Source organism: Struthio camelus, chromosome 1, assembly GCF_040807025.1.
Source record: "Struthio camelus isolate bStrCam1 chromosome 1, bStrCam1.hap1, whole genome shotgun sequence".
Lineage (NCBI taxonomy): Eukaryota > Metazoa > Chordata > Aves > Struthioniformes > Struthionidae > Struthio > Struthio camelus.
Genome location: NC_090942.1, coordinates 181,245,276 through 181,266,468, shown reverse-complemented (window position 1 = coordinate 181,266,468; position 21,193 = coordinate 181,245,276). Strand labels below are relative to the sequence as shown.

The 21,193-nt window shown below is 60.3% G+C and overlaps 2 protein-coding genes across 2 annotated transcripts; both read right to left on the bottom strand.

The window, feature by feature from the left end:
- Positions 1-609: 609 nt before the first annotated feature.
- Positions 610-3,960, bottom strand: LOC138064105 (adenylate cyclase type 10-like). The gene is made up of 6 exons (XM_068925503.1): positions 3,819-3,960; positions 2,943-3,060; positions 2,533-2,728; positions 1,817-2,005; positions 1,169-1,289; positions 610-620 (listed from the first exon to the last, which is right to left on the bottom strand). Exons 1-6 carry the CDS (start codon positions 3,958-3,960, stop codon positions 610-612), a joined length of 777 nt encoding a protein of 258 aa, XP_068781604.1.
- Positions 3,961-4,392: 432 nt separating this feature from the next.
- On the bottom strand, positions 4,393-20,097 carry LOC138063843 (adenylate cyclase type 10-like; the record flags this gene model as incomplete). The annotated part of the gene is made up of 26 exons (XM_068924357.1): positions 4,393-4,396; positions 5,450-5,620; positions 6,237-6,415; positions 6,669-6,776; positions 7,161-7,383; positions 8,067-8,118; positions 8,647-8,762; positions 9,380-9,440; positions 9,605-9,634; positions 10,108-10,233; positions 10,760-10,896; positions 11,271-11,554; positions 11,960-12,046; positions 12,640-12,789; positions 13,303-13,388; positions 13,812-13,864; positions 14,917-15,106; positions 15,450-15,526; positions 15,942-16,063; positions 16,305-16,496; positions 16,673-16,702; positions 17,479-17,684; positions 17,987-18,130; positions 18,482-18,520; positions 19,080-19,184; positions 19,992-20,097. Coding segments are annotated over 26 exons (3,078 nt in total), but the record flags the coding sequence as incomplete, so codon positions are not given.
- Positions 20,098-21,193: the final 1,096 nt, after the last annotated feature.

The window sequence follows — 21,193 nt, the reverse complement described above, 5'->3', positions numbered from 1 at the left end:
ACACGGTGACACTCAGCGGCTGCTTGCCCAGGCAGCCTCCAGTGTCCCTCTGGCACTGTCAGTGCCTCTCCCTCAGGCAATGACCAGGCGAGGGAGCACCAGCCCCTCCCAGGCCTGGGGGACCAGGTGCTTTAGACGAGCCTGTGCCCTTGCGCTGCTGACCTCAAACAGCAGAGCACTTGACAGCAGAAACCAGCCTGCCTTCTTTCCTGCTGCCTCAGCACTCAGAGACAGGCTACCAAGATGGTCTCTCTTCTTGCCTCCAGAAGGCTCCCCCTGCTGCCTCGGGGCCCACAAAAGTCTCCCAAGCAAGCACAAGTCACTTGCACCTAGCACACCCAACTGCAACCTGCTGGCGACAGCCAGGCACACACACCGAGCCAGGCCCAGGTTCGGAACGCTGCTTGCCAGCCCAGCTCACACGCTTCCTCCTTCCTCCTTCCCACGAGGCAGGCAAAGCGGTCACCCGTATGGGAGACTGATGATGCAGGCCGACCGAGCAGGCTTGCTCTGCCTCCTCAGGAAGAGCGCGCAGCAGCGTGAGGACGCCTAGGCCAATGGTCTCTCTTGTCAGTGAGCAGCAAGGGCTGGCTGCTCCCCAAGGCAAGCTCAGCTGGGAGCTGGGGGGACCCCAGCACAAGCAGCGCCCTTGCCCACAGGGGCATCCCTCTTGGCTACTTCTATATGGACACACGTACATCCATTCTCCACTAAGGAGCTTTCATCCGCATCAACCAGAGAGGGGAACAGGATGAGGCCGCTAGTGCTGTTGACTTTTCTGACTGGGGAACACTTCAAACCAGGCCCGCTTGCAGAAAAACACCCTCCCACCCTCCCCACCTCAGCAACCACTTGGCCCTACACCAGGGCCAAGCTCCTCCTGCAGCCGGCTCAAGTGCTTACACAGCGCCACAGGGACCTGCACTAGGGCGAGGGGGAGAGAATTTCTTGCGCTGCTTTACAGCCCTCGACTCTTGTGAGCACTAACAACGGGGGTGGTGGCTTCCCCGCAGCCTAGCTTTCCCAATAAACCACACGCCAGAGACTCTCATGGCACGCCTTCAGCGTCCTCTTGCTGTGCTCTGTGACTATGCCATACAGAACGCTGAGATGATGGCAGTGTTTCTTTATTTAATCCCTGGAAGAGCATCCTCGCTCGGCCGTGCTGGCAGCTTCAGCAGGTACCTGGAGCTACAGACTTCAGGCTTTGCTTGCTTCAGCTGGGGAAAACGTGGCGCTGTCTCCAGCCACAAGTCTCCCACGGGGCCCTTGCCAGTGAACCACCGCTCCTGAGGAAAACAAAAGCCCAAGTGAGAGCCGCGAAGAACGGGAGGTCCCCCGAGCGGTCCGGGAAGGCAAGCGAGGCCTCTCGCAGTAGCTTCTTCCACCCATCACCCAATCTGCCGTGCTGCAAAAGCCTATCAGGGAGGGCAAGGAGAGGGAACGCAAAGGAAGCCTCCTCACAGGTTCAGGCTGGCTCCCAGAGCTGGCTCAAGGGAGAGGCAGAGATTCCACTCCACCGCTCCTCAGCCCAGCAGAGATGCTGGGAAGGAGCGGCGTGCTGCAGCGCGTGCTGCTCCCTCGCGTGTCCTTCCAGCCCCTCCTGAGGGAAGGGCATCGCAGCTGCCACTGCCCTCCTGCTGAGGAGGGCTAGCAGCCCCTACCAGCTCGCCAAGGACTTTCAGCACACGCTCCTGAAGCTCGCTGGGGGCTTTCCCTACGTGGACCTGCCGGAGTACGGTCCGCGCCACCCTCTCCTAGGGCATGCCAAGCCTCTGCCCAGGGAGCAACTCAGAGGCAAAGAGGATCCACTTACAGCGCTCATCTCCAGCCAAGTCTTCTCCAGGAGGTTGCCGTTCACTTCACAGGCTTGGAGGCCCTGCCTGAGGCACCACAGGCTCTGGTCTTTGTTACCCAGCATGCAGAAAACGTACGCTTTCAGATGGTAGGCTCTGGGGTAGAAGACGGGGCTTGTAGAGCACCGAGCAAAAACCTCTTCCGCAAGCTACCGAGAGAACAATGGAGAGGCACGTCAGCAGAAGTCATCGAGCTGGGCGATGGCTTGGCACTGAGGACTGCACCTGTTCCCCAAAGGGGAAAGCAGCCGCAAAGGCACAAGGAGCACGCAGCTAGCAAGGCTGAGATACCACACAAGTCTCTCCCGAGCCATAAGCCCTCACATGCAGCAGGCATTTCAGCAGGGCTCACTAGCTAGCTCATGGCTGTGCAAGTCTCTTCTCCTGTCTTGCAGGCCATTCCCATTCCCATTCCCACTCCCACAAGGGAATCCTCACGTGCCCGGGAAGACCCCCGTCACCTCACTGCCTTCTCTACCACCTCTTGCTGCCGCCCCATGGGGGAGCAGCCTCTTGCCATGTTCCTCTCTAACCCACTACTACACTCCGCCTCTAGCCTGGCTCCATCCCAGCACGGCTCCTTCGCCCCGGCCTTGCCAATCCACTGCTGCTCGCAACACAGCTTTCCCTAGAGTCCCCTCACAGCATGCACACCCCCTTCCTCCTCTTCCCTCACCCTTAGAGCCCTGCTGCGGCTCTCCCGGGCCCTCGCCGAGCTGCGCTCAAGGTCGTTCCGCAGCACCAGCGTGTAGCACTCCAGGAGCCGGCTGCATGCTTGGGTGGCCAAAACGGAGGCGTCAGCTCTCTTCAGCAGCCTCTTGGCCTTTTCAAAGGGCTTCTGGAAGTCGGCCCACTGCCCAAGCCTTCCAAACCTACACCATCCAGAGAGAAACACACACACACACACACACACACACACACACACACACACACGTTTTGTAGAGTACTTGATCAAGTACTCTACACCCCAGCGACGGCCGCCTTGTTGGACAGGGCACGGGGGACACGACAGGCCCAGAGCTCCCACCTCCCCTGCCAGAACCACTGCCTGGGCCTGTCGCCAGTCTAAGCACCTCTGTAACTTACCAAAGAGCCAGGGACGAATACAGTCCAAGCAGGATGCTGTTGTGCGAGCTGAGGATGCGGTTTGCTTCGTTCCGCTCAACGAAGCTCCTGCACTCTTCAAATGACTTGTACTCCCAGCCTGTAATACAAATGCATCGCAGAGAAGCAGTGCCGCCCTCCGCTGCCTTGTTTTCCCTCGGGCATTCGTAGCAGGACAAAGCTGAAGCACAGCTGGAGAATTTCTGGGCAGGTAAACCACTCAGAGAGCAAGCAAAAACCAAACAGGAACAAGGCAGGGGCTGGAGTTCTAGCCTAGCTCCTCAGGGCTAGTCAAGCGCCACACAGATAGCTATTCCCTTTTCTTCAGCAGCTTTCGAGCGCTGGCAGAGACACGCTGCCATTGACCAGCAAGCGACAGCCACTCCGGAGCGTAGGCTGTTAGATGCCTCCTGGTCAGGCACATCCCAGCACTGCTATGCCCGCCCGCTTCCCCAGGAGCCAGAGCAGAGTGAGCCTGGGAAGAGGTTTCAGAAAGGGGAATCTCAAAACGCGGGAAGCAAAGAGGGAAATTGCAAGCATTTTGAAATCACTCTGGGATCACGTGTAGAACATGCAAACAAAGACAGGGCAGGCAGGAAAGACAGACAAAGACACACCCAGAGCCAAATAGCCCAGGACTCGGCCCAGGAAGTGAAAGCATGGCTGGAGGCTCTGGCGCCCGTGTTGTAGCAGGAGAAAAAGCATCTTTGCAAGCCTCCTGGCTCTCTGGGGCCCTCCTCACTGAGCACTTACCAGCGTAAAGCAACAGGTCTAAGCAGCAGGAGAAGAAGTATGCCTGCCCAATGATGCTGTGCTCTGCAGCCACCTGCTTCTCGAGCCTGCGCAGCACTTCCTCACATTCTGGGTACCTGCGGAGGAGCACAGCGAGCCGCCATGGAGCCTCTCCGTGGGGTGGGAGCCCAGTCACCACCTCCGGACGCTGCCCGCTCCCCTTCCCATCATCCCGCTCTCCCTGCGCTGCTCTTTCTGGCAAGGCCATCAGAGTTTCTCCAGCAGACAGTTGTTCATCTTTTGGCAACAAGTCTCCGGAGAAAGGCTGCAGTGACCCCGGCCCAAACGGCAAGGCCCGGAGCAAAACTCAGGCATCCTTCCCATGCAGCCAGTGCTTTCCCATTGGCCCAGGAGCAGAGCTACTCCCCTTTCCATCCAAGTCTTTGTCAGGAAAAGCAGGCCAAAGAGCACGCACAGCTCCCCACTGCCCTCCGCACTCGCCCAGACAACGCGTTTGCTTCAGAAACTGCTCCTCTCGAGACCTCCCCCTGGACGACTGCCGTCTCGGGCACCGGTGCCGCGTGGCGTGGAAAGGCCCGCGTCCACCCAACCAAACGTGGCTAGCGCCCCAAACACAACGAGCGCCTCCCTGCGCTAGGCTCGCTCCTAAACCAGGCCTGGGAATTGCCTGGGGCAAGCGCTACCTGGCAAGGGCCAGAACCGAGCCAGCAACTGTTCCAGCAGTTTCACAGCACACACTCACGCTCCCAAACAGCCAGCCACGGCCCTTGGCATTGTTTAATTTACCAGCGTCCATACGGCCAGCGAGTATCCAATAAGAAACCAAGCAGCCCTCTTTGCTGCGCGCAGAGAATGACACAAGAAGGATCTCAGGTGGTCCCCTGACCCTGCGCAACCAGCAGTCTGTCCCGCAGCAGCATTACCTCATCTGCAGAAAGAGCGCCGCAAAGAGCGTGGCGAGGACCTCGCAGTCCAGGTCGGGCCTCTCCAGCTCCATGCACAGGCTCTTGGCGCGATAGCCTGCCAAGAAAACCAGCAGGCTCGCACAGGCTCCCTTGGCGGAGATGCCTTCTCGCAGGCAGCGGGGGCAGTACGTACCTACGTCGATAGAGAGGGGCAGATTCCCCAGGCTGAGGTTCAGGTGGCTCAGGGCCTGGGCAAATTTGGCAGCCTTTAATACCCCTCCTCCAAAGAGCTCGTCGTCAGAGCTAAGCTGGATGGCCGCCCGCCCGTACTGCAGCCACTCTTCCTGGCAGCCCAGGTCCTGGCAGCACCGCGCATATTCCATGTAGGACAACAGGATCTAAAACGGTCCAGACAGGAGACTGTACAAGACTGAATGTCGCCAGGGTGACTCTCTGGCCTAGACGGCTCAGGGCATAAACCCAACGGCCAGGTGCTCTCTTCTCTTCTGCTCTCAGGGCTCTCACCCCTACGACAAACGGTTCTTAGGACTGCCGCTGCTAACTGCAGCCGCGGCGAGACGAGGGCCCCAGCGGGGTGCTGCCTTCAAGCCACAACCAGCCCAACGCTTACAACGGCGAAACAAACGCCATGAGAGCGACTACCAAGAAGAGCAGCAACGCACGTCTGCTGGAAGTTTGTAAAGCAAAGTTCAGGGACGGGTACCACTCCGTCGCGTTTGGCCTCTTCTTGCCGCCCCGGGCAGACCCTGCTGGTACTCTAGGCGGGCCAGGGGAAAGGAGCTATGTCAGAAACGCGTCTGCTGCCGCAGAGAGGAGGCACTCACGTGACTCGCATCCTCAGACTCCTCGGCCGTGTTGACCTTCATGAGCGCTGCCAGGCGCGAGAGCCTCCGGCCGCTGGAAGTGCCCTCCAGGCTGAAGAGCTGCCGCAGCAAGGAAAGGCAGTGGCTCTGCCGGAACAGCCAGGGCAGCCTCTCCCTCCTGCCACACAAGAGAAACTGCTGGGCCACAGCCACTAGCTACACAGTGCCAGGTCAGGCAGGGCCAGGGGAAGCAGGGCGACAGAGGAGGCAGCTGCACCTGCTCCCAGCAGGGCGGCAGCTGATGCAGGCCGGGCTGCAGGCATGGAAGCGGCAGAGCCAAGAAGCACCCCCAGGGAAAGATGGCTGCTAGCAGGAACGGGTTGGCACTACAGCCCAGGGAGGGCGAAGCAAAGCTGGGCACCGCGAGGAAAAGGCTTGTTCTACGGCAGCCTTGCACCTGGCTGCAACCCCTGAGCTTCCTCGTTCTCACACCTCCCCTCCACTTACCCCTCCCTGCCCACGTCCTGCTCCTCCCTGCCGGCTCCCTTCCCCTCTGCAGCCTGTGCTCCCTGGGAACATCTCTCTGCTCTCACCCCCACCACCCCCCCCCCCACAAGCCAACACGTGCCCGCTCCCCCACCCAGGAGCCTCCAGGTCCCTCAGCAGCTTTCCCCGTGCTAACGCCTATGCTCAGGGAAAGTCTGGGCTTAAGCCTAGGCAGGTGTGGGCCTAGGTGCCCGGGACCACGCAGGAAACGCCTCTTCCTTCCCTCCTCTTTCCCTTCGGCTTCTTACCCTGCCTCTTGATGAAGGGAGGACTCTCTGTTCTTCCTGTGGGAGGCACGCTCTGACTTCTCCAGCAGAAACTGGAAGACGACGCCAGCTGAGGTGAGGGGGAATTTTCTCTTCAGCAGGCTCAATGCCTTGCTGAGCGTCTTCTTTGCCAGGTCCATGCAGCCCATGTTGTAGCAGACCTGCACAGGAGAAAGGCTTCTTCAGACAGTCCCAAAGGGCTCCGACTGAGCACGCACCACATTTCCAGGCTCTGCCTGAACCAAGGCCGAGGGCCTCGACCGCTTTTGGCCGGAGGCTGAAGCGCTCACAGGAAAGGCCGCTGGTAGCGGCCGTGCCTCAAAACGCCAGGCCTATCGCCGCCGCCGCCACCCCCCACAAAAGCGTCCAACTCCACCCACCAGGAGAGCCCTCAGAACCTCCCTGGCACTTTACCTCCCCTTTCAGGCTCAGGAAGGTGGCTTCTTCAAAGCAGGGAAGCACATCGGCTTTCTCAGCCGCTGAGCTCCTCACAACCTCTGCTTTCTTCAGGTTCATAAAGGCCTTGGAACAAGCACACAGAGAGCAGGTGAGCGTCGGTGCAGAGCCTGCATCCAGCCCCATCGTTCCCAGTTGCCTCCAGCAGCTCTCTGAGGAGGGCACACATCTGCCCCTGGCGATGCCCACCCTAACACAGCCCACGGGCACGAGTGCTCCTTCGCACCACCTCCTGGCGCGTGCGCCTTGTGCAAAGGTCCTGCTTCTCTGCCCTGCCTCCCTTGCCCCAGGAGAGGCAAACAGGGGGAGAAGGCCGGCTCTGACGCCAGCGGTTCAGCCCCAAGTCCCCACAGAGGCACGTCCTAGTGCAATGGCAAAATCGGCTTGCCCAGGACAAGGCAACTGAGAGGCCTCCTTGTGCAGTGGGCTCCGGCAAGCAGGGCGACTCACCAGGTAGTTGTCGGAGACGTGCAAGTAGGCAGCCGCGCACTCCAGCAGGTAATAAAGGGCTCTGGCATCGTTGCCCATTGCCATGTGGTGGTGAGCCAGCGGCACAAGCACCAAATCCACAATGGCCCTGCATTCACAGGCACACGCGGCACCGGGCGTCCCTTTGGTCTTGCTGGGCACCGTAGGTACGCGTTCCGTCCTGGCCAGAAACTGCTCTGCCGCTCTACTCAGAGACAAGATCACGCAGAAAGACGACACACGCTAGCATCACCTATACCGCTCCGTCTGCCTAGACCAACAGCATATTCTAGCGCAGCACAAGCAAGGCCCTGTGCACATCTTCCACTGCAGCGACGTCAACCCGCGCGCGCTGAGCAGTCTTCTCGCGCTCCGGAGCCCCGGAGCCCAAGGCGAGCGGGGCCAGGCAGGGCAAAACGGGGACGAGGAGCAACATTGCCCCTTTCAAGCCCTAGCAAACTCTTCCTTTGGCTTTAGCGGTAACAAGATCCACGAGGACGCGATGCTGTTGGTGCCTTTGCTGACCCTGCGCTGGAGCAACGCTGCTCTTTGCCCCAGGGAGAAAGTCAAGCAGGCCTTTCTGTCACCTTCCAGCAGCCCCCCTGCTCCCGCTGGCTGCTTTGCCCCTGCACACCTCGCAACTTTGCTCTCCCACAGCTAGGAAGGCAGGGCTGGCTCCACCCTGCCCCCACTGGGTCACCCTGATCCCACTGGCTTCCTCCAAGAGGCTCATCTCCAGGGCCACCCCATCCCAGCTCCCACCCTGCAGGCCAGCTCTTTCCTGAGCTAGAGTCACAGCCAGCAGGCACAACTGCAAACTCCACTTGCCCCCTCTGCAGACCCTGGGCCCGCTGACTTCCCAACATAACCAAAACCTCCTCTCCTCACCGAAAAGTCTCCTCCAGGAAGCTCTTCTCTTTCTGCAGAGCTTTTGCAGTACCTGGAAACAAAGCACGAGTTAAACGCTTCCTCACCTCACACGCGGGAAGAGCTGCATCTTGCCACGCTCGATCAGAAAGGGGAGGAGAGCAGAGTCAAAGGGACCGACGGCAGCTCTCTTCCTGGCCCCTTCCCCCGAGAGCTGCCTTCCCGGCAGGGCTGTTATGTTTTGGGCAAGCGTAGCACACCCACCAGGAAAGGCGCCTCAGCCTGCGGGGCCGGGGGGTGCACCGCAAGGCTCTTGTCACTGCAAGGACATGGGCTGCTCTCCGGTCATTCCGGGGAAATGCAGGAGGGCGTTCCGGGGCAGAGAGGCTCTACGCTGTGCCCACAGCATGGCTCTGCTGGTGCAGCTGGCCTCAGTGGAGGACTAAGCTAGTCTTAGGGAAGCCTCTCCCCTGCGCTGACAGCATCCCTAGGCTCCAGCAAAACGCTTCTGCGGACGGCGCTTGAGACAGAGGAGCGCTTCCATTAATTGCGCAAGCACAGTGTGGAGGGCCCAGGCTCCAAAGCACGGCAGCTAGCATACCCGGAGCGGCACGGAGCTCATCCCTCTTCAGCTCCTCCTGTCTGAGCAGCCAGGCCTCCCAGCTGGACGAGTAGCGTTCGCTGGCGCGGTCGTCCCAGCTCTCTGCCTCCTGGGCGCTGCCGAGGGCCAAGCGGTGGAAGGCCACAAAGTCCCCTCCGCCGCAGCACTGGCACTTGTGCGCTTGCCTCTCCAGGAAGGCCGTGCACTTGCGGTGCATGGCCACCCTCTGTCCCTTGGGCCACAGCTCGTAGGCAGCCTCCCGCAGCAGCGGGGTGCAGAAGGTCAGGACGCCAGACTGCAGCCTCGCCGTCTTCTCGGTCTCGCCCAAGCACCGCTTCTGGGCACCTGAAAGGCAACGGGCCTTCACATCAGCCACAGCTGGGGCCACAGCCGGGGGACGAAAGACAGGCCTTGGCGTGGATCCTTGGCAGGAAACCAGCGCTCCTGCACTCGGAGCCTCGCAGCGCTAGGGTGAAAGGGACCCGTTTGCCTTGCCGACACCAGCACAGCCTGCGCAACAGGCTCCCGCCCTGCTCTCCCTCCCAACGCACAGCCTTCAGCCGCACCCCCGCAAGCAGCTGCCGAGGCTGCTGGCAGCAGAAGCAAGGCCGGCCCTGGGCATTACACACCACCGGAGGGGGCAGTGCAGCGTGCCCTGGCGAGCCCCGCCAGCCACACAGCCGGGAGCAGCAGGAGCCTACCACGCTCCCGGGGGCGCATTATCACCACTTACCGCTCTCTTCCTCCAGAGAGGTGGCGGACCCCTCGGCGGGAACACTGCTGCCTTCTGGCACCTTCCCAGCATTCAGCCACTTCAAGACGTTGCCTCTCACCAGGACATTCAACGCCTTGTTCATCTTGGTCCTGGTCCACCTGGGAAGGAGGCGTAACAGCAGCTCGGTGGTAAACGTCGGCCCGATGACGGCTGCGCACTTCAAGACCATCCGCTCCGAGGGCTTCATGCTGTCCACCTCAGCCAGCGCAATCCCTGTCAAAAACAAGCCACAGGTCTCTCTCTTGCCCTCTCCCAAGCCTGAGGCTGCCGAGGCTGCCTTAGCTTCACCACACCAGACGCTACATTTGTAGCCTTCTTTCCTAGGGACCAAACCCCTTGGGCAGTCGCAACCCAGGGCACGTATCTCCAACACGGCTCTGCTCCTCCTGCAAGCACAGGAAGCAAGGACCGGGAAAAGGAGAAACACATGTTCCTTGGGGAACGTTTCTGCCAGGCTCACTGCGCAAGGTCACAGCTAGAGGGCAGGGAAGCTCATTCCCAGCCTCCCATCCAGCACCCCGAGAAATGGGAAGAACCAGCGGGACCAGAGCCACCTTCCCAGCAGAGCCCCAGAGCTGAGAGGGGTAACTCTGCAGCACGCAGACGCCCAGCCTCTCTCTAGCCCACGCCCCGGGAAAGAACCTCCGTGCAGCCGCCAGCCGCCGCAGCGGGGCTCGGCCCCTCACCTTTCAAGGTGGAGGGAAGCACGATGCTCTGCAGGTTCACGTCAGGTCTGATGGTGCACACCCTGCGGTCCTTCCCCGCGCTGGAGCTCCAGGAGGCTGCGGCAGGGGAAGCCTCCGTTACAGAAGCTGAGCGGAGCAAGAGAGCAGCGTAAAGCGATTTTCAAAAAGGGAGACGATTCAGGCCGTGACCTCCCGCTTGCCCTCCATCTTCCACCCTTTAGCATTCATCCCCCGAGCAGGTCTCACAGCAGCTGGGCCCTGCGGTCCGTGGCAGCATAAATCCACCGCGCGGCTGCACCCAAGGCACACTGCAGCCACGCCACTCTCCGCACTGCTCCACAATAACCGCCCCCGTTCATGCTGCCTCCAGACAATACCAGGGCTGAGCTTAGTGCCAGGGAGCGTCTCTTCCCCTCCTTTGCAATTTTCTGCCCCGTCCGCATTGCTTCGCCTCACAAAGCCACCCAAACTCCCCAGCCTGTGCTTAGGCTATCCCAGCAGCAAGGCATGCAGGAGCCCACGCCTGAGCCAGGCCAAGGCCTCTACTGCTGCAACACCAGCCTGTGCCAGCTTCACAGGGGAAGCCCAGGGCAACAACGTGCTCTGGAAGATGGGCCGCAGCAGCCAGGCCGTCAGCCACAAAGGTGCTTACTGAAGAGGCTCTCCCACTTGTCCTCCGTTTTCTCGCCCTTCCGCAGCAGGTGGAACAAGAGCATGTCGTGGCGCTTAAGGTCGCTCAGCAGTTCCTCGCAGTAATATGGGATCCCGCAGCTTCTCTGCATCAGGAACCTGGAAAGGAGCAGATCCAGCAGGGACTGACACAGGCAAAGCAAGGTGGGACACGCTTCAGACCAGCATCTTTGCCACAGCTACACCTCCCTTTTGAACAGGCCAGCACTCCCACTGCCTTTGGCATCTGAGCTGCCCGGAAGATACAGCGCTTGCTGGAACGCGCCAGAAAAGAGTCGCGGACAGTGCCCAAGGCACAGAGCTGCCAGCCTCGTCTCTCCTGGCCCCAACAGCCTAGATCCTCCCCAGCACCAGTGAGAGCCTCGGCCCCAGCAAATCGCCCCCACTGCCCCACCATGTTCGTTCCCTCCTGCCCTCTCTCTGCAGAGGGTCAACCCCTCGGGAAGAGCTCCGAGGCCCCGCCTGGGACTTACGTCTCTAGGTCCCTGGGCACGCTGACAACTCCCAGCTCCCGGCAGGCTTTCTGCACAACAGCTGAAGCTTTCAGCTCTCCCAGATGAACGTGGGTCGTTTGCTGCAACTTCATGATGTCTGCTGCAGCTTCGCAGAGCCTCTGTCTTCTAGAGCGAGCGGGAGCAAAGCCCATGACCACAAAGAGCGGGACATCTCTGAGCGCGCGCGACATAACAGCCCAGGAGGCAGAGTCGATGTAGTGCGCGTTGTCGATGACAAACAGGACAAGTTCGTCTTCAACGAGCTGAAACAAACACGTTGGTCTGGGTGGATTCTGAGGGATTCTCAAGCATCCTCCACAGGGCAAACTTTGGCCGGCCTCTCCCCACACAGAGGACGCGCAGAAGTCGCTCTCCTCTCCCCAGCTACCTCTTCGTTCAGAATCTCACCCGCTCTTCCGTGCTCCGAGACTCTTAAGGTCTCTCGGGCACGGTGGCACGGAAAGACACCGTTCCTCCTCCCCCTGAGCACATGCCCTCCAACTTCACAGGAGGAAAGTTATCAGGGGACATGGCACGGGGAGTTCAGCCTCTGCAGGGCAATGACCCCGGTACATTGTCCTCCCACCAGCTCCCACCGCTCTCCTGCAGAGCCCTCAGCCTGCGGCCTTGCTTTCCTTCTCTGACCCAGGATGGGGAGAACGGCTCACCTTCTGTAGCACTTTCTTAAAAACCAACTCCAGTTCCATTGTCCTTTGAGCGTCGCTCATCTTGGACACCTTCTCCGACAGGGGAAACTGGCCGGAAAAGCAGAGTCACAGAGCAACAGCCTTTCAGGGCGGTTCAGCACACCTGCCCACCACGCAAGTCCAAGCGAGCAAAACGCCTCTGTTGCCCTCAGCATCTTACCTCTCCCCCACACAGTGGAGAGGAGACGCAGCGCGGACGTCACCGGGAGCCTACAACGGAGGCCCTCTGCTGAGGGTCTCTGGCAGAGCTCTTGCAGGGAGGGATGAGGCGGGAGAAGAGCTTCTTCCCTCGCCATGGCAATCGCGCGAGGGAGCAGGCTGCTCCCGCACCAGTGAACTCAGCACCAGCTCATCAGCCCCCTCTCAAAGCCTCTCTGCAATGCCCTTTCCAGGCTGCTGAGCAAGGCCCCAGGAACTGCCTGCAGCAGCCTGGCACCTGCACTCACCCCTAACAAGGGGCCCCCTCGGCCCCCTCGCCCCCCTCTTTGGACCCACAAACAGAAGCACAGCCTGTGCTACCCTCCTGCTGCTCCCACCAGGGAGCTAAGCCCACTCCCCAGCCACAGTGTCCCAACCACAACAGCCACAGGACGGCTCACAAGCAGGCCTTCGCCACGGCCACAGAGGCCTCTCGCTCTCACCTTAACGACGAAAGGCACGTTGAGGAGGCAGTAGCTGCTCTCTTCCACCAGCCCTTGGAGCTTTTCCTGCAGGACGAGCTGTCTGGCACTGCACGATTTACAGGCCTGCAGGCCCATGGCCACAGCCAGCACCATGCGCATGGCAGAGTAGACCTGCTTCAGGTTGAGCTCCAGCACTTCCACAGCCACTACCCTGCCATGCAGAAGCAAAAGGCACTGAGATTCAGAGAGGGACCCAAGCAGCCGCAGGCTTCTCGCACTAAGCTCTAGGGGAGAGGCGGAATCTAGGGCCACTTGGGTTTCTTCTCTTGGCTCTGGGGCTACGGCCAAAGCCCTGACTGAGCTCGGGCTCTACCTTGCTTGGTGCCTGGCCCAAAGAAGGAAGCTCAACAGCAGTGGCTCCAGGAGCCACCTCTAGCTCCCTCAGGAGGGAGCAGGAGAGCACGCAGCTGCTCCTCAGCAGCAGCTCCTGCAGGCCTTGCAGGGATGCTGCAGTCCAAGGGCCACGCACCCGGGCAGAGGGGCTCCAGTAGCCCACGGACATCAGCGGCTGGGCAGCGAAAGCGTTCCGCAGGTCCCGGTCAGCAACACTCACCTGAGCCCAGCAGCCTGGCCTAAAGAGGCAAGCTCCATAAGTAAATGGCTCTTTCCAGAGCCTGTTACGCCCTCAAACGCCATGATGTGGCTTGCTTTCTTATCCACGTAGGCTTTCAAGTAGCTTTCAAAGAGGGCAATCTCCTCCTCCCGACCTGGGAAGGCAAACAAGAAAGCGAGCTGTTGCAGCGAGCTGGAAAGCAAACAGCCGTCGGCACCCTTCTCTCTCGCCGCCGCAGCAGGTCAGTCAGACCCAAGGAAATCTCCTCCCCGATCCCAAATACGGGCATCGCTTTAGCCCTGAGGCTGTGAGCAACTGCACACTGGAAAGGTCCCGCCACGCTAGCTATGCAGCACAGCAGGGAGCACCCGGTGCACGCCTCACCCTGCTTCCCACCTCTAGCTGCGGCCCAACCCCAAAGACAGGAACCAGCTAGGAGCCAAGGTATGCACCAAACCCTTAGGGCCACGCCGGGCAACACCATCCCTCGCAAAAGCTTCTCCGTTCCCAGAGCGGAACTAACAGGTACCGACGGCAACAAATCGGCCTTCGGCAGACCAAGGCGTTCTCCACCTACCGAGCAACGGGGAATAGCCGGACCTCTCCTTCATAACATCCATGCCAAACACGCTAGCAGCGGGAAGAGAAAAACAAGAGCCAATTAAGTAGGCAGAAGCTGGAGGACGTAGAGCCACGCGTGGAGCTGGAGCTGAGGGTACGCGCTCCCGGGTGCCCGCTCTTCTTTTGAGCCGGAGCAAATCCTGCCCACGCTCCCACTGGCCCAGCAGAGAGCGCAAACACCAAACGAGCACTAGCAAAGCTGCAGCCAGGAAGAAGCCCAACGGCCACAGGGGGACACCAGACAGCATCAAGACTCGAGCGCCACAGGCCAAAGCCCAAGGAAGCAGAGACATGAGCAAGAAGCCAGGCAGTGCCGCTGGCTAGCACACTGCTGCACCCCGCAGGACAAGCCAAACAAGTCTCTGGTCCCCTGGCCTGTGCTCACAGGCAGCGCTTTCTAGAAGCGGGGCCCTGCAACAGCTGCTGTCAAGGCAAAGACGGGCAAGAAAAAACACTGCAAGCCACGACGTGCAACAGGACGACAAGGGTCACTTCTTGGGCCAAGGCGCCAAGCACCAGGCACCTTGGGCTTGAGTTTTTCTGAAGTTGCAAGGGGACGGCAACGTCAACCTTCCAAACGTCCTCCAAAGAGGATGCCAAACCCTGGCCCGGGGGAACACCTGAACTTTCACCAGGAGGCACTCAGGAACTGAGTCCTGGCCTGATCAAAAGCTTTCTGGGAGCCTCATGCTCGGAAGCAGCTGGGAGAACGCCTCCCTGGGGCAGAATTGCCACTGCGTTAGTCTTGCGCGCAATGGAGCAAGCACAGGGCAGAAAGCACAGCTGGAAGCCGTTTGGGCAGGGGCTGCAAGGCCCCTCTGTGCCTACGGACACCTAAAAGCCTTCTCCACCCCTCCGGCATCACTCCCAGTCTCCTTACAGCAGGAGGCCCCAGCGTAGGCAGGCCAAAAGCATACCTGTGCTCTGCCTTTCCATCTTCTCAGCCCCAGCGATGGGAGGTGTGGGCGGGGGCCAGCTCTGCACAACTCCTCTTGGCGGACCAAGACTGGACCCTGTGTGCCACCCTGCCCCCAACCAGCCCGCTCAAACAGGACACTCACGACTTCGCCGACACCCCCAGGTATTGATACACGGGGCCAGGATCGACAACCCCCTTCATCTTTGCCTCCGGCAGCTCCTTGAAGCACCATCGGGGCAGCCTAGAGGCTGCGTACGTTGCTGCGTCACAGGACACCAGCCCAGGGTAGTGCTCCATCAGCCGGGCTGCCAGATTCACCTTCTGGCCAATGACTGCCACAGAGAGAGAGCACGCATTCACGTACCTATGAAACCAACCCGCTCCACCCTTCACCGCCAACGGCTGCATCGCCTCCAGCACAGGCAAGCCCCAAACCGTTGGCAGCACAACCAACAGGAACAACAAGGCTCTGAGCCCGGTCCCCCGCACCGCAGTGGCGCCCGCCCTGCCTCCCTCGTTCCCCACAGGCCACAGGCCACAGGCCACAGGCCTCGTCCCAGCCCAGCACGTACGGGCAACAGGCTGTTCCCTGCCGCTCTGCCTCTTCCTTTGGCACACTGCTCCGGCTGAACAGACCCAGCCCAGCCACCCACTCCTCAGCCAAACACCTCGTACCTGTGTATTCGTGCCTCACGCGATGGCCTACGACTCCGCAGAACACCGTCCCGCTGGTAACCCCGACAGACACGGCCCTGACACACACGGAGAGCAACAGGCGTTCAGCAGCACCCGCGCACAGGCCTGCCTGCCCGCCTACCTTCACCCCTTCACCCAGCTCCCCTCGCACCACCTCCCGCCCTGGCAGGGCAGACCTCGGGGACCTGCAGAGCTCCGCAGCGTAACGCCCCCAGGTGAAAGGGGCTCCCGAGAGCAGCCAGGCAGTTTTCAGCCCTTCCCCTAAGGCCTCACAGCTGGGACGGGCGGAAAGTCCCTGACTCCAGCCGGCCACAGCACGTCTCCTCGGCGCGGGGAAGAAGGGCACCTCTCAGGGCACTGTCTCCTTCCTCCCAGGGACAGAGGAGGCCAAGCTAGAGGGCACGTCTCGCTGAGAAACCATCCCTCCCTCCTTCCCCCGCGCAGTCCCGGGCAACGCGCCTCCCCACTCACTCGATTTTCCTAGGCCTCGAGGAGCACGCCTTGGAGATTTTAAGAGCGCTTTCCAAGGCGTGAACGCTTTCGTCGGGCAGCTTCTCTCCAGGGAGTCCAAACACACACAGGAACGTGCAGCCCTGCCAAGGACGGGGGCAGCACAGCTTGTGACAACGCCTACGGCAAACGGCTCATGCCGTGCGAGTCGAGCCTCTGCCGAGAGCAGCAGAGCTTCAGGGCAACCCCCAGCCAGAGGGTGCTGATCCCAGCGCCGAGGCAGAGCTGCTTCTCCTTTCCCCACTGCTCAGTAGAGCGAGAGAGCCACTGCCCTCTCGTTTGCTGCCCACGCTTTTGCGGGGTGGGCTCCTCCCCCACACTCACTTTATCAAACATGGAGATTTTGTTGATCTCGCCCTTGTGAGGCCGGATGATCTCCAACATCATCACGCTGCTGTCCTGGATAGCCTTGCAGATCTGCGTTAAGTTGACATCGGCAGCAAACTGCAGCTTGACAAAGAGGCAGGTGACCGGCCGTAGCTCGGACAAGTAGTCCGGGGGCTGCCTGTCATCAATCTGGAAGACGAGAGCGGGACACCTTCAGCAGCCAGCTCTCCCCGAGAGCTGACTGCCTCCAGCAAACACCAAGCAAGAGCCCACACGTGGGCAGCAGCCCGCGCTCTCCGCGGAAGGAATAAATCCTCCCCTCGGGGCAAAAAAAAAAACACAGCTCCCGGCAGCTGTGGCCATACCTTCCTCAGAACAGATGCGGGGACGTACTTCCGCAGCAGCTTCCCCAGAGCATGCCGAGGGGCCAGGGTAACAGCAGGCCTCAGGATGCCTAGGGAAGGAAAATCCAGGCGGTGACTGGCAGGCTGGCACTACGAGCCTGCCTAGGGAAAAGCAGTTGGAAAGCAGGGGCTGGCACTGGAACTCAGGGAGAGAAAGTCTCCTCCAGTTGCACGTTTCTTCCTCCTGCAGGTGCTCAGCCAGAGCAGGCCCCTGGAAGGAGGGGGAAGCAGCGAGTGCCTCCGCTGAAGCGCACCAGGGCCAAAGGCACAAATGCTAACTGCAAGGGGGAGAGGGCAGAGGGCGTTCCTCGCTGGCCCCTGAACAAGCCCGCCCCCACCTTTCTGGGCAGCCACAGAACATCATGAAGATGGGCCTCACCTGACGCCTCAGGAGAACTGTAGTTCAGCTGGGCTCGGGTAAACTTGGAGAAGATGTCTTCGCGTTCCGACAGAGACATCCGTTCCATGCCTGTAACCTAAAGGCACACAGTACAAAAACGCGTCGAGGACAGCTCCAGCACCCACAGAGGACAGTACCCGTTGAGGCAGGCTCTTCCAGCGCCTCCTGACCCCCTCTTCAACGCCACCCAGCAGAATCCAGAGACAACCCGGAGACAAAACTGCTCCCCAACAGCTACTGCTCCCCACCTACGTCGACACCTAGAACTCCCTCCACGCGCGTCTCCTCGCCCTCCTCGCACCTTCCTCCCTCGCAGCCACGGCCACGGCTAGGCCCTCAGAATTGCTCCAGAGGCCATCCCACCCACCTTCACAGCGCTTTGGCCTTTAAGTCTCTTGGTCTTGATCTTGTTCTGGTTACAGAGCTCCCAGCAGCTGGGTGACAGGATCACGTCACTTGCATTGGCAAGGTTTTGGGCCTGCCACACTTCACCCACGGCCTGGCCAAGGATCAGGAAGTGCTGCTGCTTTTTGTCTCCAACAGTCAGGAGGGACATATGCCCTGCAGAGATCCCTGGTGAGAGACAAGCACAACTGATGCAGAGAGCATTTTTACCTCCACAGCCCGCCACAGCTCAGCTCCTCCCAGGCCAACTTTGAAGCTCAGCCCTGGAGCCGGGCTCTTCCCGCTCAACTGCTTCGAGTGCAGGTGAAGCACCCACTTTATGGATTCAGGACTGATCATGGCCGGGGAGGGGGTCCTCATCAGGGGCCCCACACCGGCACGTTGGCCGGCCACCGGCTCACTTTGCATGCAGGCAGCTCGTGAACGCCTGCCTGAGAACGCGCAGCAGCCTAATCCGGCACTCCCCGTACCTATCTTCAATCGGAGCTTCAGACCCACGTCCGTCTCACGGATCCTGTACTTCTCCTGGATTTGCTGGCTACACTGCAGCACCAGGCTGATGGTGTCCCTCAGCTGCGTGTGCTTTGCTCTCCACAGCACCAGCACAGCATCCCCTGGGGAAAGCAAGGGGACAGGGACGGCTCTCGTGACACCTGACGCTCCCTGACCTGCACCCACCTGCCGGGGCAGCGGAAGCCAGCAGGCGTGCCAGGGAAAACGCGTTTGGGTGAAGGCCTCCTCCTCAACTACAGCACCCTGGCCACAGGCACACCTCCCCCTCTGCCCCGCCAGCTACAACTGCAGCCACGCCGCCAGGGCCCGGGACGGCAGCTCCCCCTGGGCACCTGCGTGCCAGCAGAGCCACCCCTCGGGGCTCTGCCAGCTCGCGGCTCTGTCTCCCCTCTCCCCTAGCACTCGTCTGCAGCTGCAGCAGACGAGGCCACGTCTCTTTTACGCACACGTACCTGCAAACTTCAAGATGTCTCCACCAAAAGCCAGCAGCTCTGCGGAGCGAAAAAAAAAAGCACAACAAGAGTTGCAGCTAGGCCTTCTTCAGGAAGGCCGCAGGACAAGCCGCTCTGCTCAGACAGCAGCACAAGAGCAGCGGTGCTTTGGGGGCACAACTTAGCAAACGTAGCAGCTGCACTGCTCACAGGGACCACAGCCCTGGGACCTACGCTACTGTGCCCTGTGACAAGGCCCCAGGGAAAGTAACGCACACTTTGGTCAGCGCCCCCATCCCCGGCTCATTTGGGCACTAACACTGGCTAGATGCACCCGCTCCCCCCTGCGCCCCAACACCAGCAAAATCTTCCTCCATCACTGAACAGCGGTCACTCCACAAGGCCAAGGGTGGGTGCTGAGAAAGCGGGCACCTCCTTAGTCTTCGTGGGGAGCAGAAAGCACCTGCCAGAAGAGCCCAGCTGCTCTCGGCTGCTCTCAGCCCCATGGGAACCTCCAGCCCGCGCAAGGAGGAGGCGGCGGCAGCAGCAGCAGCAGGCTGCCCAGCACCTCTCTCTCGTCGTGGCCCAATCCCACACAGTCCTGCAGAACGGCACTTACCCTCCAAAATGTCACCCATGTAGCGATTGAGGGTTTGCGTGACCTCATCCGCACCCCGCTCTCTGCTGATGCTCTGGCTGAATTTCTCTGTCAGAGCAGTGAAACCTGCAACAGGGACACACAGGCACAAAGAAATCAGGACGCGTCCACGGGGCCGAAGGACCTGGCACTTTCCACGTCGCTTTCAGCCAGCCAAGAGAACCACGCTCCGGGAGAACCCGGGCGCGCCCCTGACAGCGGGCACAGCCCTCTAATTCCACCCGCGCTTCTGAGCGCTCGCTGACGGGCGCCTTCCCCATGCTCACACCTACCCGTTACGCCTAGCTCCTGCACTTGGCTGCCACCCTCCAGCACGTCCCCCGGCTGCCTCCCCTCTTGCCTACAGCCAGGCAACACCCTTAGCTAGAAAGCCCGGGAGGCCTTTGCCAACTAACGCAGCACCTGGCAAGCCAGCTCCTCTGCGCAGCAGCTGCTCCTCCAAGTTTGCCCTGACAAAGACTAACAAGGGTGAGGCAAGGCAGCCAGGCCTCCTCTCCCAGGCCTCCATGAGCCAGAGCCTGGCCCACCTCACACCTCCCCAAAGCTCCGGAGAGAGCACTGCAGTCAACAGCGCGGGCCCAAGCTGCTGCTCCGGCAGCCTCAGAGCTCCCTACGCACACTGCTCTGAGCAGACGGGTGACCACAAGCAGGCCGCAGTGCGGCTGGCAGCAAAGACCGCCCCCGGGCTGTGACCTCGGCTACGTCCGAGCGCTACTTCCCCAAAGCGGAAGACCTCAGCAGCAAACGACATCTCCTTTGACCCCTTCTCTACCACAGGCGGGACGACCAGGGCTCCAAAAGGCCCGCTAAGTCCCAACGGCTCGGGTCGGTGACTCCTCCTCAGTGCCCGCCCTTCATAACGCTTTGACCCACCTGACACATCCGCAAAGAGCAGCACTCCGTGGAAGTTCTGAACGCAACGGTTCTCCTGCTTCAAGTCCTCAGACAAAAGCAGGTCGGGGACGTAAGCAGCTACTTCCCCCAGTTCTGAGCAGTGCTTTGACCTTCGCTCCCAGGCACAAGACATCGTCAGCGCCCTGGGGTACCTGCGGTACCTCAGTACAAGACGACCCACCGTGCCCACCAGGGAGGACGACCAGACACCACTGCACAGCGTTGCGCACTGGCCTTGGGGAGGCGCGGCTGGCCCTCTGTCACCAAGGGGCCGGGGGGGGTCACAATCGGGTCACAGTGACATTGGCCGCGTGTCATCATTTACCTGTACACTGTCGCGTACGCTGATCCAGCTAACAGTGACAGCCTCTGCAAGGCACCGCTTACCCAGCAACTGCCGGGAAGCTACCCCAGCTCCCTCCTTACGCCGAGCCGGTTGCTCAGATGTGGCTAGTGCGACGCAGTTGTCTCCCGTACAGAGCTGAAGGAGGCTCGCACAGCGACTGACCTCCACCCGTGGCCGAAACAGCAGCTGGTTCCCACGTTCCCAAGCGCAAAGGGCCTAACAGACATGCTGAAAGCCAGCAGCCCAGGCTTCCCCAAAAGCACGGCCACTGCAGCACGCAGCTGGGCGTTTCCAGGGCTGCTCGGAGGAACCAGATAAGGAAGTTCCCAAATAAACCTGAAGAGAACAAAAACAGTTGATAAACAGGAGATAAACCGTTGATAAACAGGAGTTGATAAACAGTAGTTCTACTTGAACCACGGGTGAACTATGCTAATTAGCATAATTAAAAAACCCATCTACAAGCAGGGAAGCCCCCTGCTGATCAGAGCCCTTTCCCCATGGAGGATGCGTAGTAGAAAAAGAGGATACTGTGGCTTTAAATGAAGATGAGACCTAACAGAAGCAATGAGAAGAAGAATGACTTAATGTAGTTGTAAACTGTTCTGATAACTATTGCTTAAACTGTATAAAGTATAAGCTGTGCAGTAATCAGGTGTGGTGGAATTACCATCTAGCAGCCATCTCTGCACAAAAATGAATTAAACAAATATCTCAACTCTATGTGTCTCAGCTCTTTGCACACCAGGTGAAAGAATCCTTCTTTGGGACAACAGTGGATCACAGTTAGTAAGCATTTTGGATATGGTCACTTGTTTTGGAGGATGAAAATGAA

Coding starts and splice junctions, on each gene's coding strand:
- LOC138064105 (XM_068925503.1), bottom strand. CDS start 3,960: ATGGCCTTGCCAGAAAGAGCAGCGCAGGGAGAGCGGGATGATGGGAAG. Junction 3,061..3,818: donor CCTCCGCAGGTACCCAGAAT/GTGAGGAAGTGC, acceptor TTTGTATTACAG/GCTGGGAGTACAAGTCATTT. Junction 2,006..2,532: donor GCCGCAGCAGGGCTCTAAGG/GTGAGGGAAGAG, acceptor TTCTCTCGGTAG/CTTGCGGAAGAGGTTTTTGC.